The sequence below is a fragment of the Hibiscus syriacus genome, unplaced genomic scaffold, assembly GCF_006381635.1.
Source record: "Hibiscus syriacus cultivar Baekdansim isolate YM2019G1 unplaced genomic scaffold, ASM638163v2 tig00110656_pilon, whole genome shotgun sequence".
NCBI lineage: Eukaryota > Viridiplantae > Streptophyta > Magnoliopsida > Malvales > Malvaceae > Hibiscus > Hibiscus syriacus.
In genome coordinates, this window is record NW_024062816.1 from 549,215 (window position 1) to 565,166 (window position 15,952).

At 33.3% G+C, this 15,952-nt stretch overlaps 2 protein-coding genes across 2 annotated transcripts; both read right to left on the minus strand.

Moving 5' to 3' along the window:
- Positions 1-1,249: 1,249 nt before the first annotated feature.
- On the minus strand, positions 1,250-3,457 carry LOC120137336 (laccase-4-like). The gene is made up of 6 exons (XM_039153104.1): positions 3,315-3,457; positions 3,084-3,235; positions 2,701-2,945; positions 2,495-2,623; positions 1,471-2,397; positions 1,250-1,390 (listed from the first exon to the last, which is right to left on the minus strand). The coding sequence occupies exons 1-6, from the start codon at positions 3,399-3,401 to the stop codon at positions 1,260-1,262; spliced, it is 1,671 nt and encodes a 556-aa protein (XP_039009035.1). The 5' UTR covers positions 3,402-3,457; the 3' UTR covers positions 1,250-1,259.
- A 7,800-nt stretch (positions 3,458-11,257) lies between these two features.
- Positions 11,258-13,415, minus strand: LOC120137278 (protein OCTOPUS-like). The gene has a single exon (XM_039153074.1). The coding sequence runs from the start codon at positions 13,315-13,317 to the stop codon at positions 11,374-11,376; it is 1,944 nt and encodes a 647-aa protein (XP_039009005.1). The 5' UTR covers positions 13,318-13,415; the 3' UTR covers positions 11,258-11,373.
- Positions 13,416-15,952: the final 2,537 nt, after the last annotated feature.

Genomic DNA, 15,952 nt, shown 5'->3' on the forward strand with positions numbered 1-15,952 from the left:
TTGGCAAAATTTGAGTGTTTTGAGCTTTAAAAATGATGTTTATAAAATGTGAATCAACTCAAAAACACTTGGCATTATTTTTCACACTTAAAAATTATTTATGACAAATTATTTATAAATATTGTGAAATGCAAATTTTAACAATCATATTATATCAAAAATAAAAACTTAGTTCAACAATCTCCCTCGTTTGCCCGTTAACCAACGGCTAGAAAACAACTAGTATTTTTTTTAATTTGAAGGAACTCGTCACCTCGAAGTGATGAGTTCCACCTATTTTTCTTAAAATTTATTATTTTTATTTTTATTTTCAAATTTTTTAGAAATTTTTTTTTTAATAGATTCATCACCTCAGCATGACGAGTCATTTTATTGACAATAAAATAATAGCTCAAGTGGGGCCCAATACTCGGGGACCATTTAAAATAATATTCGATGAAACTCATAACCTCGAGGTGACGAGTTTGGAGTGCACTGTAGAAAATACCGTATTCTCCAAAATAAAGTCTAAGTAGGCCCAATACTCTAAATAATTCACCCGCTAAGGGTATTGGGCAAAAAAACCCCTTAACAATATAAATGTGTAAACCCAATTGATTCTGCACTGGAAACAAAAGCCCAATTAAACAATTATCAATTTATCCATATTATAAAAGTTTGTCTTTAATTTTATTTAACAAACGAAATAATTTATTTTAGTAGTATTAGTTAATATATTTTACTTTTTAATGAAAATGGATGGAAAAAACTGTCTATGTTTCTTACAAATGGTTGATTTTTTTTTTTGAAGAAAACGATGTTATGGTTTTTTCTGAAGTTTACGGTAATTATTTTTTATGGTTATATTCTAGTTTTAAGGCTTCACCTTAATTAATTTCGACCGAACCGGGTCGTACACCTAGTTTTAGTGGGTGAATCTCCTAGCGAAATTTTTTTGCATACATAAGAACTCGAACCTGAGACCTTACTTAAGTAATATCAAGTCATTTACCACTTGAATCAAACCCGTTGATACAATAATTATTTTTTTAAAGGTAAAAAATGATATTTTATAAAATAATACTTATACAAGTGTTTTTCAGTAAATTTATTCATTCAATCCAAAAAATAATAATATTTCTTATACAAATGTGGGACACACACACATGGGTAAATTCTTTGATTTTCACCCCATAAACAAATCCAATCTCAAATTCACAGCCTTATCTTCTGCGTATGAAAAATTTTCTTTTGATCCTGCAGTTTTCTGGGTTTTTTATTTAACATTTTGGAAGATCATTTGGAGGAGGAAGAACTGACTGATTAGGACCTTTCCCATTGTCCACCAAGAATGCCATCTTAAGCCCCCATGTCGTGTGCACTTCCAAATGGCAATGCATAAACCAAACCCCTGAAAATTCACACGAGAAAAAAACAAATTCGTAAAATCATGCGTCGGTCCTGTTTCGAATGTCATTGTTAAATGTATACCTGGATTGTCGGCACGGAATCTGATAGCTACCCAACCACCGGATGGTACTCCAATTGTGTTCCTTTCAACAGGATCAACGAGATTGAATGTTTGAGGATCCGTTTTCGGATTATAGTTTCCGAGTCCCTTGCCGACGGCGAAGAAATTGAATCCATGTAGGTGGACGGGGTGGTTCTCAGGGGCTATGATCCCAGTATCTTGTAGAACAAGTTGTACCGTGGAGTTATAAGCCAGTCTGAAAACTTTCGTCCCATTCCTTGTCTGCAAATTAGCCGGTGGAGTTCCGGTGTAGTTGAACACATGCGGTGGTTTGCTCGGGAAATCGGCGGTGAACACACCGCTTATGTTGAAGTAATGTGCTTGAAGTATTGCCGTGGTAGGCATGACGAATGTCACGTTGTTGATAGCCGCTACCACACGGCTGCCATTACCGGCTTTGCATGTAGGACAAGGGTTGATTCCCAGCCCGACGGTGAAATAAAGATCGTGATCGATTTCTTGAGGGACCAAGACGGGAAATAGCTTGGAGTTTAGTGAACGGAGAGAGTCTATAAAGCTGTTGGCAACTGCTGTGGCGTTTTTCGGAGGCGGTGCGGTGAGAGTCGTGGCAACGTTGCCTAGTGTGCCCGAGTAGTGTAATGTTGCAGTTGCTGTCACGTTATCGACCTGAACCGGAGCATCCATGAAAGGGGAGGCGGCGACCATGTATTTGCCTGAACGTTTATCCGCGGATACGAGGACATTGGTGGTTTGGCCTGGCGCTATCACGATGGTATCGATTTTAAATGGTTTAACGTATGTGGCGTCCACTTCGACAACCGTCAGCTTGTGCCCTGCAACCTTGAAGAACAGCTCTTCATTGAGTGCAGCGTTAATTAGGCGTAGCAGATAGGTCTTGCCGCTTTCAACTGGCAATTTGAACCCTCCTGGACATGATTGTAACATAATTCTCTATGTGTCAAACATCCAAATTCAAAACCAAAGTTTCTAAATTGGAGAGTAAGTGAAAGGGATCGAGAGTACTCTGTGTAGGACAACCCGGGATCCGTCCCGGGTGACCGTTTATGGTGTGAGCATCCGATACATTAGGAGCCAATCCGGACTTGATCGCTTCATTGATCACCACTTCGGTGTCCGATTTCCACCACTCAGCTGACAATAAATCGGACGATGACACATGATCAGAAACAAATTACATTCAAGATTAAGAATTCGAATTCGTAACTCACCTAATACAACAACCACTTCCTTGTTGGGTTTGGGAAACGGATAAGGAACACCTCGTTTAGGCAATATGACAAGGGCACCATGGACGGTAGACCTCAACCAGAGAATATGAGCATGCCAAAGAAGTGTTCCTCGTTGGCCTGTGATGGTGAAGTTATAGACATAGCTTTGTCCTGTCGGAATCGGACACTGTGTGATATATGCTGGTCCATCGGCCCAACCTGTCCGAAGTTGCCTGATTCCATGCCTGTAAGGAACCAACCAATGTAAAAGTGTCCATTTGGACCATTGTCTTTGTGTCGTTTAAAGTCGAACTCTGACATAAAATTTTACATTCGTCCCCGGTGATAATAGACCAAATAAAAACAGGGATTTAGGTACTCACCAATGGATCGAAACATTGTATTTAACATGGTTGACGACTTTCACGAGCACTGTATCGTCCTCCCTGGCATATAAAGTTGGGCCCGGGAACTTACCATTGACCGTCACAATTGGTTTGCTTGAACATAATCTAGTTGTATTCTTCATCACCACCTGCACATGTCGTTTCTGGCCTTTTTAGTCCATGAAGAACAACACGTATTTGGTATGGAACTAAATACTGTATACTTACATTAAACTTGTAATGTCGAATGGCACAGTCGACAAAAACCGGAAAGAAGAGTGCGACGAGAACTAAAACTCGAACGGGAGAGTCCATTGTCCTCCTCTTTCGTTCTTTCTCCTTATCACCGAGTCCGAGTGACTCAGCAGCACAGCCTTTTAAAGGGGGTGTGATAGAGCCAATTGCTGCCTTGTCGTTGTTGTTTGGTTAGGTGGATGAATGTGCATCCTTTAGGAACAAGAATTATGTTCTTCCCATCATTTCTTGTGTTTCACATAAAGTTGTGTTTTGGGACCAAATCATAATTGGAGGTTAAGTTATTGAACTCCTTGAATGCTTGTTTCAAGTTGATCCGAAGCTTAATTTGAAATTTGGTTGGTCGGGATTTATGATCTTTTGTTGTTCATCTCCACGATATTGTCTGAAAATTAAAACTGAGCAATTAAGGATAATTAATTATGGTGTTAATTTTTTTGTGTGAATTTTACGTGATTTTGTTTGCAATAATAAATTTAACTCTAAATATTTGTACACTATGCCAATTTGATATTGATTTTAAACATTGCAAAACTTAATTTGACATTTTATAAATGTTATGGAAAAATTTATTGTTTTTATAATGGCCAAATTAGTAAAATATATAAATATTGAATATTAAATTCGTTATTATATTAGAAATGGGCATGAGACTTGATGGGTTTCGATCAACTTAATCTTATAAGGTCCAGTTTTTCTCTAAAAACGAGTTTGGACCGAGACAAATTTTGAAAGAGTGATTATTTAGTTCGAGTTAAGCTCAAATTTAAGATAGAAAATATCTTACCCGATCCTACTTAAAATATTTTACGGTAAAATAACAATTTTTAGTTTTAATTCTTCATTATCGCTCTCTCCTCCCACAAATCCTCATTTGTCGTTACTCTCAATTTCTAAAAACCCTAAAATCATCACTAGATATTGCACTAGTCGCTATCGTCAATTACCATTGAACCTTAAAATTGCTCAACAATCTTTTTTAAGCTTCCTAATTTTCAATTTGGAGTCTGTTTCACTTAAAAATATCGTGATTTCCATAGATATAAACCAAAATTGTTTGTCTCCTTTATTTTTTACCTCCTTCCTCTGCCTTCAAATCGAACTGAAATAAAGTTATATTGTTTCCCCGTCAAAGAAGTTCCTAAATCGAATTTTTTTACCTAATATAACCAAATTATCTAATTTTAAAATAAAAAATAACCTAAGAAGTCCTTTTACCAATTTCTTTTGTTATAGTATTGAATGCAGTTAACATAGAAATATATACCGTAAGTAAACAAACAATTTTAGAAGTTTTTAAACAAGATTAGCCTCCAAGAAATTGACGACGAATTCATGTAATTATCAATGAAACGTACCGGCAAGCACTGCGATCGACTTTTAGGCATGTGATTGTGGCATCTCAGCCATCCAATTAAATGCATCTTCCAACACACGGCAAAATGGTACAGAGAATCGGATGGTGATCTTATGAAACAAGATCCTTAGAAAGGTTGAGCAGTGCCTTTCATGGTGACCCAACAGTAGGATTTAGTGGCTTGTTTGAAAGCCAAGATTGAACCAAACCCAGTAGCCATCATTATCCTCTGACCTTCCCTTATCCGATGCTTGTTTTTCCAAAGCAAATTTACAATGGTTGGTGACTTGTTTGAAACCCTAATAGCATGTTAAAAGTCAAAGGGTTAGCAGCTAACTGGTTTGGAAATGTGTCCAAATCATGCCATTTGCCAGAGGTTATAATCACATCCACATGATGAATAAGTTAGCTCAATTAGCATAGTTGTTGATGGTAAGATTCGGATGCGGCGTCACTTTTAATCTTGATAGAAAGTCGCGGCTGATGGCTAAATGAAGATCCGTCAAAATTCAAAATTTCTGTTTCCAATAAGAAGGAATCGAAAAAGAAATGGAGAAGATGGTTCGAAATCCTTCTCTTAGTGAACTTCATGATATCCATTCATAGGTTGGCAGACTCAATTGATACAATCACCTGATAGTAAATTTTGACTCTGATATATCACACAGGTCTATCATAGATCATTTCAAAAGGTTGTGACTTTCCGAAAGGTGTAAAATTCCAGAGATATTCTCTCAAAGTTTTAACTACGAAAGAATTCTCCGGAGATAATTAATTTACGGAGGCAAGTCTTACAAAATAAATTCGAAAGAGGTACAATAATTATTTATGATTATAAGAAAATGCAAGTTCTAATATATTTAAATGTATAATATTCGAATTAAATTGCAACATCACCTCGAAATTACATCATAAAATTAGCGAGAAAGATCGAACCAAAGACTCGTGCACTACATGAACATGCAGAACAGACCCTTGAGTTTGTTTGCTTAGGATGCAAGAAACTGAATATTAACTGTCTTGCGTGGTTGACTAGTGAATAATAAAGTAATGTAAAAATCTGTCAATTTCAAATTGAAGTGAAGGTGGAACTGAGCTGTTGGTTAAGCGAAAAGCCAAATCGAGATGCACTTTGTCATTCAGACAAGTTGGAGGTGTTTGGTCAGATTGTAATTGCAATTAGGTTTCCCAGGATAATACAAATTTAAATAATATTCTTATAATTTATATGAAAAACAATGGTTAAATATTAGTTTTAGTTCTTTCGGAATCTTTGAATTTGAGATTTAATCCCTACACTTAACTTTGACATAAATTGTTTTTTTTTGAATAAAAATGATTAGTGGCACTAGTTATTTTGGTTGAAGGGCTGTCATGATTTTTTTTGTGTGTGTGTGGGGGGGGGGGGGTAAAGACGACAAATTATTTCATGAACCCGGTTCACCACGTCATTTATGGTCCCAATAAATCACACCCACAAATTTCAAAATAACTTTTAAATAATCACCCACCTTTTATTTACATATAAGAAAGAGGTGAAGAATCACCTTGGAAAAAAATTATGTGGACAAATGTTATTGATTGAGTTCACTAATGACGTCGTGAGTCGGACCATCTAATAATATCTCAGTAAAGACACCTTTAAAATTAAAGAAAAACTATGTTTACATTATAAGTTGGAAATGATATTTTAACAATAAAGAATGGGTAAACTACAGGGGTGGCAACTAAACTATTGCCCGAGTTCATTTTGACCATCAACATTTGGATTCGATCAATCATACCAGTTAACTATTTAAAATGCTTCAATCAACCCACTGAGCGTTAACTTTTAACGGAGGAGGTAACGTGGCAGTTAAAAAACTTGTTATAATTGTATATATGATCCTCAATATTTGTACATTATATCATTTTAGTCATCATTTTATTCAATTAAAATAAATTTAATCTTTAATTAAATCGTGACATGTGTCACTACCTGATTAGAAAATATTTTCTTAACTTTTATTTATTTAATCTAATAATTTTTCTATCTAATAAGGTGGTGATATATGTGACCAACATATTAAAGAGAGAAAATACAAAGGGATTTATATTACAATATGTTTTATATAACTTGTACCAGTTAATGAGAGAGAAAAATAAGATAAAAATGCTAACTAAGGGATTTCAACCAAATGTTACAAACATGGATGAAATAACCATAACCATTAAGCTAAATCAAATACTTGAAGACAATTTTTAGTTTGTTTTATATATTTGTATTTTTTGTTAATTTAATATTATATATATTTATTAATTATAATTTAATATTTATTAAGAATTATTTCTTCTATTAATTATTATAATTTTATATTATATATATTTATTAATTATAATTTAATATTTATGAAGAATTATTTTTTTATTAAATTAAATAATTTATATATTAAAAATTAAGAATTATTTGTTTTATTAAATTATATTATTCCATTAATTTATAATTTGTTATATATTTATAATTATTAATAAATATATATTAAATTAAATTAACAAAATTAGGTCTGTAAATGAACTGAACGTTCAGCGAACTGTTCATGAACTGTGCGGCGGGAAGTTCGTTTATTTGTTAAATGAACGAACATGAACAAGATTTTGCGTTCGTTTAATTAAATGAACAAACACGAACAAAGAGCTTGCGTTCGTTTAATTAAATGAACAAACACGAACAAAGAGCTCGTTCGTTCATTTACGTTCGTGAACGTTCGATTATATGTTCGTTCATTTATGCTTATTTATGTTTGTCCATTCATGTTCATTTATGTTCGAACAGAGGGCAAATTAAATATGTTACAAAGATTATTGAAGTTGTTTGGAATTCAAGAAGATTGTTTAGTTGAACAAATTAACTTTAAGAATTTATTATGTTCATATAGTTTATTTATGATTTATGTATGTTTTTGTCGTATTCGAACAAATTAACTCTAAAGTTTCAGGTTATATTAATGAATTTTAAGTTGTTATTCTTGTTGTTTACTTTTTTTACGTTCATTTGTTGTGTTTGAATAAGTTTGTTTTTTTGTGTTTGTGTTGTTCGTTTGTGTTCGTTTATGTTCATTTATTATGTTCGTTTATGTTCATTTATCATTTAAATGAACGAACATGAACAAGCTATATTCCTTAATGAACGAACATGAACAAGCTATATTCCTTAATGAACGAACGTGAACAAAAAAAATTTTGTTCGTTTATGTTTGTTTGTTTATTAAATGAACGAACATGAACATACCTCCATTCGTGTGTGTTCGGTTCGTTTACATGCCTAAACAAAATTACAACTATATAAAACAAACTAAAAGTTTTCTTTAATTATTTGATTTGCCTTAGTGGTTATGGTTATTTCATCCATAATTGTGAACTTAGGTTCAAATCCCTTAATTAGCATCTTTACTTATTTTCTCTCTCATTAGGTTGTACAAGTTATATAAAACATATTGTAATATAAAACCAAGTTGAAGGCTTAGCCTAGTGGTATAGGTGTTACCTGGCACTAAGGGTGCATTTGGTTCACGGAATGTAAGATTACCAGGGAATAGGATTACTGGGAATGTTGTATTTTGTGTTTGGTTGGTTTAACAGGAATGTAAGATTACCGTGTTTGGTTAAAGGAATAAAAGGTTATTGGAATGTATATTTGACCAAATTGTCCTTATTATATATTTGTTTTTTTAACAAGTTGAAAAATATTTATATATTTTCTTTAAAAAATTTAAATTCATAAAATTTATATATTTTTTTTACAAGATTTAAAATATAAAAAGTTTAATGAAAGGTTAAAATTTTATTTTAACCCTTGAATTTCATATAAAATTTTAATTATAGATTTTTTTTGTAAATCTAAAATAGTTTAAGGAGAAATTTGTAATTTAATCTTCGTAGAATTTTTATTATTCAATAACAGAATAATAATATTTTTTAAAGAAAAAAAATTAAGGGCATTTTAGTCCAAAACGTCGGTAATCCAACAATACCTAAGGAAAGGGAGGTAATGACATTCCCGGTAATATACCCCAAAAAATTCACTATTGGTAATGTAAGATTATCGGAAATGACATTCTCGGCCAACCAAACATGGGAATGTGGATTCCATTCTCATGAGAATCTCACATTCCCCCAACCAAACACACCCTAAGGTTGTCCCAGTTTTGAATCTACATGAGTGCAGATGAGCTTTTTTCTTTGTATTTTTCTCTTTTTATATGGCGGTGACACGTGTCACCACTTTATTGGATACAAAAATTATTAGATTAAATAAATAAAAATTAAAAAATAATCTCTAATCAGATAATGACATGTGTCACGATTTTAATTGGAGATCAAATTTATTTTAATTGAATAAATTTATGACTAAAATGATATAATGTAAAAATATTGAGGATCAAATATGCAATTATACCAAATTTTTAACTGTCACGTCACCTCATCCGTTAAAAGTTAATGATCAGTGGTTTGATTGATTGAATCCAAACATCTATGGTCAAAATGAACTCGAGCAATAACTTACTAGTCACCCATATAGTTTATCCATAAAATATCATGTCAACATTTTCACTAGAATAGCTAATAGGGCTAATAGTATTATAAAACTAAATATCAACTTATGATGAATTAAAGTATAAAGGTTAAATTCATAATTTGGGAATAATACGGAGACCAAATCTAAAATTTAGGGTCTCTTTCTTTCACTAAAAATATTTTTGGAAAATATTTTTCATAAAATGAATTAGATTTTCTAGAAAGAAAAAATGTTGGAAAACGTTTTACAGTGTTTAAAAGATGTTGTGTAAATCATTTCCCAGTCGCTGATAAATTTTCTAGAAATATTACATACAATAAATAATATTATTTATTATAATAACTTAATATTATTATTTTTAAAATATTAGAATAACTTATTTAATATTATTTATGTCAATATTAATAAATAATAAAAAATTTATTAATATTTTATTATATATTATTAAAATAAGATTATAATACCATATTTTATTATAATATTTTATTATAATATTATATTATTAAAAATATTAATAAATATATTTTAATTATTTTAATGATTAATATTTTTATTAAATGATAATAAAGTGGTATAATAATATTAAATATATAAAATAATATTATTTTGATTATTTATGCTTTGAAGTAAAGAGTTTAAAAAATGACTTACGAAAAATCAGACCATAAGTCATTTTCTAAAAAATATAAATGAAATATTAATATTTTTCGAAAAATGTTTTATGTGAAACAAACAAACCCTTAACTTAAAAATAATTCTATAATAGCATGATAAATCGAAAATTGTGATTTTAAGGAAAAAATCACATTCTTATCAAAAAAGAAAAAACCACATTAGTAATTTAATTTAAATATTCAAGAGTATTAATTATCTGGATTAATTATAAAAGTAGGACTAAATTATGTCGAATTAAGATATAAAGACTGAATCCCTAATTCAAGCATACTAGAGGGACCAAGAAAAAAGTATTAAAAATCAGGTCATTAGCCCTGTTTAGATGGGCTTTTGGTGGGTTTATTTTTGGACTACTTTTATAGAATTGAGGCTATACAGCAAACCCAACTATTTGATCTGGTTTTCAGTTAAATTTTTATTTTGGTCTCTGTATTATTCACAAGTTCGAGTCGGATCGAATTTTTGATTCACTTGAATTTGATATGAAAATATATTCTTTCACTCGTATTTTATTCGACTTATGTTCAGGAAGATTTATCTGATCCATTTTTTGGTGAAAATCTGCACCTACACCCGACCTAATACATATTTATATATCCATTTTATTTAGATAAAATGAGACCTAATTAAAAAAATAATATCTAGAGAGATACTATTACAATTCTCTCTAACTATATAAGAGATAATTATAATATTATATTGGATGAATGTAATGTTTTCCCTCTAAATACAAACTTAACTCATCCCGACTCTATCTTAAAAAAACTGAATTAATTTCTTTTAAAAAATATAAACTTAACTCGATTTAATTGAAACTCGTCGTACTTGGGTCAAAGGGTTGTCCTCAAATATAAGCTTTGGATTTTGAGCTTCTTTGTTGCTTTACTTTGTCTGTTAAGGAACATGGTGGGATTGTTTTCATAGTCACCTTTTGACTTTAGAGGGCAAAAACATGTTTTTGGTTTAACCTTTAATTAAAGATTAACCCTTGATAATGGCCGAAATAATCATTACTCTCAATTCCTTTATGGCTTTTGTTTCCACATTTACTGCATAATTCATGCTCTAATTTTCTCTTATTCACATGTCGGTATCTGCCTAATTTTCATACTAGACCAAGTAGAATATCAGAAAACCCTTTCCTTTTGTTGCTTCAATAATATCGAACTCCTTACCACTCGATCGAGCTAGCGCTCTTTTCATAGTCCGTATGCCAAATAACATACTCTTACAGTCTTACTTGAAACATTTGCATCAGAAACAATGTGATTAGAAACAAGAAAGAAAGAAGAAAATGTTGTTATTGGAATGCAACAATTTGCAGAATGCTTTTGCTCCATCTAACCAACCAGCAAAATACAAAGGCATGTGTGGTTACATAACAAAGTGCAGCAAAATGAACAAAACATTAAACCAAAGGGAAAAACAACATATGAATCTTGAATTCAGTACAACCTCAGTAAGGTCCTGGCAATAGACTGTGCATGGCTTGCCCTGGTTTTGCCCGTCCCACCACTCCGGCTGCCGCCGTTCGGTGCCATGTAGAACCTCAACAGCCCATTATCAATGTTACTTGTTGAATATCTTGCACTCATGTTCCTTTCCATCACAAACTCGTCCTTTTTCTTCTTGCTATGCCCGTTTAACTCGACATCGCAGCTCTTCCTTGCAGCAGTAAAGGATCCTCCGCCGAAACCGTTCGAATTCCTCCAGCTTACGCTGCTATTGCTCCTCAATACCTTTGGATTAAACCCTCCTCTCACATCTCCATTCCTTTCACCTCTGAACTCGGGCCAAGATTCCGAATGCGACCGCTCCACACCATTACCTCTACTATACCTATCTTCATCTTCATCTTTGTTAGCACTCCTCCGGTTAATTAAACCCCAAATGTTCCAAGCTTTACCCCACCGGCTCGACTTCTTGGAAGACTCTTTTTGTTCCACATTACCAATCACAGACGCAGTATCTCTTAAACCGATCTCGAAAGTGTCTGAATAATCATCTCTCAATGAATTCGAGTTCGAATCCCTATCCGGCACGACGAGTTTAGGTCCATGGAAGTTATCAACAGTTGAAGGAGAAACCTTTGTGTTCGAAACCGGCTTCATTTCATCCATCTCTGCTACTACAGCAGCAGCAGCCCTCCTACAAGAACTGGACCTATCAAGACTTTTTCGTCTTCGAGAATCGGAATAATAATCCCTCGTCTGCGCCGAACCTCCGGGGAGCGATTCGTCCTCAACGATGGAACTCATAGCCGTGGGATCCTCCACGGGGATCTGAGTATCGGACCGGATAACATGAGGAACAGGAGCATCTTCCACAACGGAAACCATTGTGGGCATCCTTGGAAACATTCTACCAACCATATATCCATCCCATGAAGCTCTTGGTTCATCGAAAGAATACCTCGGATCATCAAATGACATCCTTGCGGCATCAAAAGACATCCTGGCTGCATCAAGGGAAAACCTTGGATCCGTGTCACATGACCGTCTCCCGAACCCGTAATCGGCGATTTCCGATTGGGTTTCTCTGTATTGTCTCCCTAATGGCTTCTCCACCGGCAATCTGGCCGACCCACATCCATTTCTCCTCTTTTTATGCTTCTGTTTCTGCCTCCATTTCTGTAACTTCTTGCTGAAAACTGAAGCAGCTGACCAGAAACTCCCGGCAATCTCTTTGAAATCTCGGCCGGAAGCCTTCTTCGTTTGCGAATCAAGATCTATATGGTCTTTCATGGGCTTCAGCTCCTCTTCTTGACACGGTTCCTCTTCGTATTCTTCCACAATTTCTTTAACTTTATCTTCTATTAAATCCGCCGTAGGAGCAGTCAAATTGGGTGGTGGTTCTACTTCTATGATCTCAATGTCGGTTTCACTCTCACTCTGTTCTTCTTCTTTGCTTTCAAAAACAGGGCCCTTAACAACACTCGAAGAAGAAACCGAATTCCGAGGCTCCGCTTCTCCCGGAAGTTTTCCGTTCGCAGTTGCTTCTTGATGAAAGAGTGACCAAAGCGTGTTCCGACCCCTAACGTCGCAAGATTTCCTCTGAGGCTCAAAAACCCCAGAGAAACCCTCGTTTTTCGAGGCCGAGAACGACTTCGTCCGCCGGAGCTCGGGGAAAAAACCGGGTCGCGTACCGCTTCCTCCGGAAGGCTTGAAGATGGCTTTAAGTGCAGCGGTGGCGGTGGAAGTAGTGGCGGCGATGGGAGGTTTTCGAGAAGAAGGCCCGGCAGCAGAAGCAGAAGAAGGGTCGAGAACAGCGAGGCGTTCGCAGAGGCATGAAGGGCAAAAGCCGGTGAACTGCTCTTGAGGGTGGCGGTCGCAGGAGATGGAGGAACGGTGGGGCTGAGGCGGTTGTGGTGGCTCCACGTTGGGATTCATAACCGGTAGTAGTATGAGAGGAGCAATCTGCTCATATTAGTAAGCTTCGAGTCAGAGAAAAATGAATAAAATAAAAGGAAAATGAGAGGGAAAAAATCAGTGTCGATTGGGCCTCTCAAAAACTGCTGTTTTGTTCCAACAGACAGTGAGAAGAAAGAAAGAGAAAAACAGAATGATGGAAGCAACGGCAAAAATTAAATAATAAAAAAAAAGGAAATCTCGGCGAGTGACCCATGACACCTTTACTTTAATTATGCCATAAATAAATTCTAAATTAAGGTTTTTTTTTAAGTAATTACACACTCAGTTACTCATAATATGCAATTCATTAATGAGGTAAAAGTTTATTATAAATTAATTACTTATTTAGGAAAATGATTCATTAATATATTGTTATTAAAAAACTAATCACGAAAATTAATAAAATTAATATAATAACACATTTAATGTCTAATTTTTATATTAAAATGTGTTTTTAATTATTTTTAAAATTATCCCTAGATATTTCAATATTTTACCAATTTAATCTTTAGGATATTTTGAATTCAATTAATTTAAACTCAATCCAAAAATCATTACACCATCAACATCATCTTCGTCGTGAACTATAGACGATCTTCTTAAATCGACTCTGGTTTTTAAAATGATATATTTCCCTTTTTTTCTCGAATTAAATTATTTAAATATATAAAAATAATTTTTTTCTCTCGAATGTTTTTCATATTATGTACATCAATAGTCAGAATCATCACTCACTTAAAACCTCATATTTTTATCACATCTTTTAACTTTGTTTTTTAAATAATTCATTGAGATAGAAAAATTAGCTGATCCTTATTCCCATATGTAATGGGGTAAGGGAGAGGTAGGATAGTAGACTGTCCCAAATACCAGGTTGAGAGCAACTTCCGTGTGAGACCTCCGAATTATGGATTGCCCACCATGAGACTCGATTCCACGACCACAAGGTTAAAAGCCTTGTGCTCTACCAACTGAGCTGGACGGGTAATTCATCGTCAATGATAGAAAGAGGTATTATTATCCTTATTCATTAGAGATTTTGGATTTGAGCAATTACGACAGTAAAATGTGTGTATTATCAATAACTAAAAAAGTTTCTGCAAAATGAATTTGGTGTTGTAATTAAACCCTTGTTCTTTATTTTTTATCAATGATGATTGTGATCCATTAATGTTTCCCCATGAAGCTTCAATATAATTTTATTTAGAGCGAGAGACATGATTAAAGTTAGCAAAGCACCTAAACACAAACACTCAATGAAACTGGTTATTTACCAATTAATTATAAGCATTGTGTGGTTTACCTAGGGCTTTGGATTTTTCAAAGACTCCTGTGGAAATAAAGAAGAAAGCAGAAAAGCAAACCCACGCCATGGCTGGGGAGGGAGACATTTCGCTTTCCTTACTTTTTTTTTTTTTAATTTTAAATTTCGACGTCTTTTTCGCCCCCAATAAGTTGAATTTTTGTTTGTCCATTATATGATTTTGGCATTTGGATTTATTTATTTTTGGTGGGGAGATTCAGAATTTGTCCAACATCAAACTCTGCACTCTCACCACCAACTTTGCCAAACCAACGCTGCCTCTGCGTGCACCTCCTGCTTTTTCTTCATAACTGGAAATCTGACTCTTTATACTATATGGATTCGTGCAGCTACGCTTGTAAAGTGTATGTATTATATTATAGACTAAATTAAATAAATTTTAAATAAATATTATTTTATTATTATCTCAAATTATTAAAAAAAATTATTTTATCAAATATTATGAGTTCTTTTTCCTTAAAATGAACTAATATGAGTTAAAATACTCAAAAAAGGTTAAAAGTAACTATTTAAATAAAACATTATGAAACGAACTAAGCGATATCGACTGTAAATGAATTATTGTTATTATTTGATGTTATAAGTTCGAGCACCATGAATACAAGAAGTACAACATTCAATGTTAAATAATAAAAATTATCTTTAAATAAATATTACTTTAATAATTACCTATATTAATTAAAAATAAATAAAATATTGTGAGTCTTTTTATATTAAAATAAAATATTAGAGATCAGATTATTTTAATAAATTAAAATAATTATTTAGTTAAATATTAATTTTTTTTCATTACACCATTAAAAATCATCATTATTTTCAAAAACAAAAAACAAATGAAGCTGCAAATAATTATTTTGTTAAAAAAAACGAGAGAGACAGAGGACACGCGTACACATAGGGGTCGCGTAGACTTACGTGCGTAGTGTGGAGGGAGGGATTTAACGTTGAAATTATACAGGTCAGAAAATTTATGATTTCCTTTTTACTAAATTTAAATAAATAAAGATAATATATATCTAAAGATTATCAATTAACTAACCTTGAGTGTTCTATTATGTGAAGTTTAAACTTAAAATTTCTAAAAGAATATTAAATTTATCAATTACTAAGCTCATTCGTATAAAATTTACGATTTTAAATAAATTAGATTTGGGGAGCGCGTGAGATGGGCATTTGAATTCGCCGCGAGTAGGGCCACTGACGTGCTCCGTGTCTCTTCGATTTGATGACATCACCATCTGATTAAACTGATTGAAAGCAAGTGTTCGAATTTCTCATCTCTAATATCTT